Genomic DNA, 1,351 nt, shown 5'->3' with positions numbered 1-1,351 from the left:
AGTCTCATACACAATATCTCAATTAAGCTTACATTTTGCCTTCCTCACGAGATCATGCTAAAATCCAAGTTCTTTAATTTAAATAATTCAATTTTTTTTTCAAACCTCATTTCCTTTAAACCTTAAACTTTAATTCCTTAAATCTTAATTCTTAAATCTTAATCTTCAAACTTCTCTTGACCTTATCTTTACTCATTTTCTTAACTTTTTTCTTAATCTTCCTCTTTAACCTTTTTCTTAACTTTATCTTTTCTTTATTTTTACCCTTAACTTTTTATATACACATACATATGCACTTTAATCCTTAACTTTTACGTAATTACTTTTCTACCCTTAAATTTTTACATAATTATCCTTTTATCACTAAAATCGGTTTAATCTTTACCTTTATATATTTCTTTAACTTTTCCTTATTCTTCTTAAGCCTTTTTTTCTTTAAACTTTAATCTTTAAATTCACTTTATTTTTTTTTTTTACTTTTAACCCACTTAATTCAAACCACTTTAAAACGCTGTAACCATTTATTTCTAGCTATCAAATATCCAATTTATTAATCATACATCCTGGGTATAATTTATACAATTCAAATTAACTAAATCCTATATTTTTATAAAATTTTGGACATAACCTCCTCTAAAAATAAGACTTAACTACCCTGAAGAAGTCCCTCGTTCACAACAATTTACCAATTATTTCTCAATCAATTTCACATAATCAATCAAAATTAGAATTTCCAACCAAATTATTACAATAATTATCCTATCAACTACCATACATAACTATACTCAAATCAATCATAATTTCCGCAGCAGTAACAGCCACAGAAGCACCATGCAACAACAATAACTCAACCCTGAGACATTAATGTCGCAAAAACCTCAGTAATATATAACAGAACAACGACTATAAAAATTTCAGAGCATGACAACCTATTGTACTTAGATAAGAACCCAAAGAACGGAATGGATACAACTCTGGTGATGACATTCGGCAGGCAGAACAACGACAGGAAGCTCTGGCGGTGATGCAACGACTTTGAGACAGCGTACTAGCCCTTCTTTCTCACATGCAGCAATATCAACATTCACCACTGTCAGCTCCTCTCTTCCAGTCAAACCCAATAGTGATGACGGCGGCTCCTGAAAGCTATGGCTGCGTTTCAACAGCGACGGCAGCAGGGGTGGTGGAAACAGCCCACCACCACCGCTTTTCTCCTTCTTCGCGAGCGGTTACTATTCAGCGACGATGACACAGCTTCGACAATGGCGTCGGGCTCCACGAATGGCAGCAGTGGTGAAGAAAACCACCTCTCTCTCTCTCTCTATTCGGGCTCGACGGCGATACCTACGAT

At 34.4% G+C, this 1,351-nt stretch overlaps 1 protein-coding gene across 1 annotated transcript in view; it reads left to right on the top strand.

Annotated features, from left to right (window-relative positions):
• The first annotated feature begins 1,148 nt into the window (after window positions 1-1,148).
• The window catches only part of LOC110278623 (uncharacterized), a 14,591-nt gene continuing 14,388 nt past the window's right edge, over window positions 1,149-1,351 (top strand). Inside the window, exon 1 of the mRNA XM_021136865.2 lies at window positions 1,149-1,293. Coding sequence (XP_020992524.2) covers window positions 1,149-1,293 — 145 coding nt within the window. The remainder of the gene's footprint in view (window positions 1,294-1,351) is intronic.

This window comes from Arachis duranensis, chromosome 3 (assembly GCF_000817695.3).
Source record: "Arachis duranensis cultivar V14167 chromosome 3, aradu.V14167.gnm2.J7QH, whole genome shotgun sequence".
In the NCBI taxonomy this organism is placed as follows: Eukaryota; Viridiplantae; Streptophyta; class Magnoliopsida; order Fabales; family Fabaceae; genus Arachis; species Arachis duranensis.
Note: the sequence above shows the minus strand (reverse complement) of the source record. Positions and strands in the feature narration are given on the sequence as shown.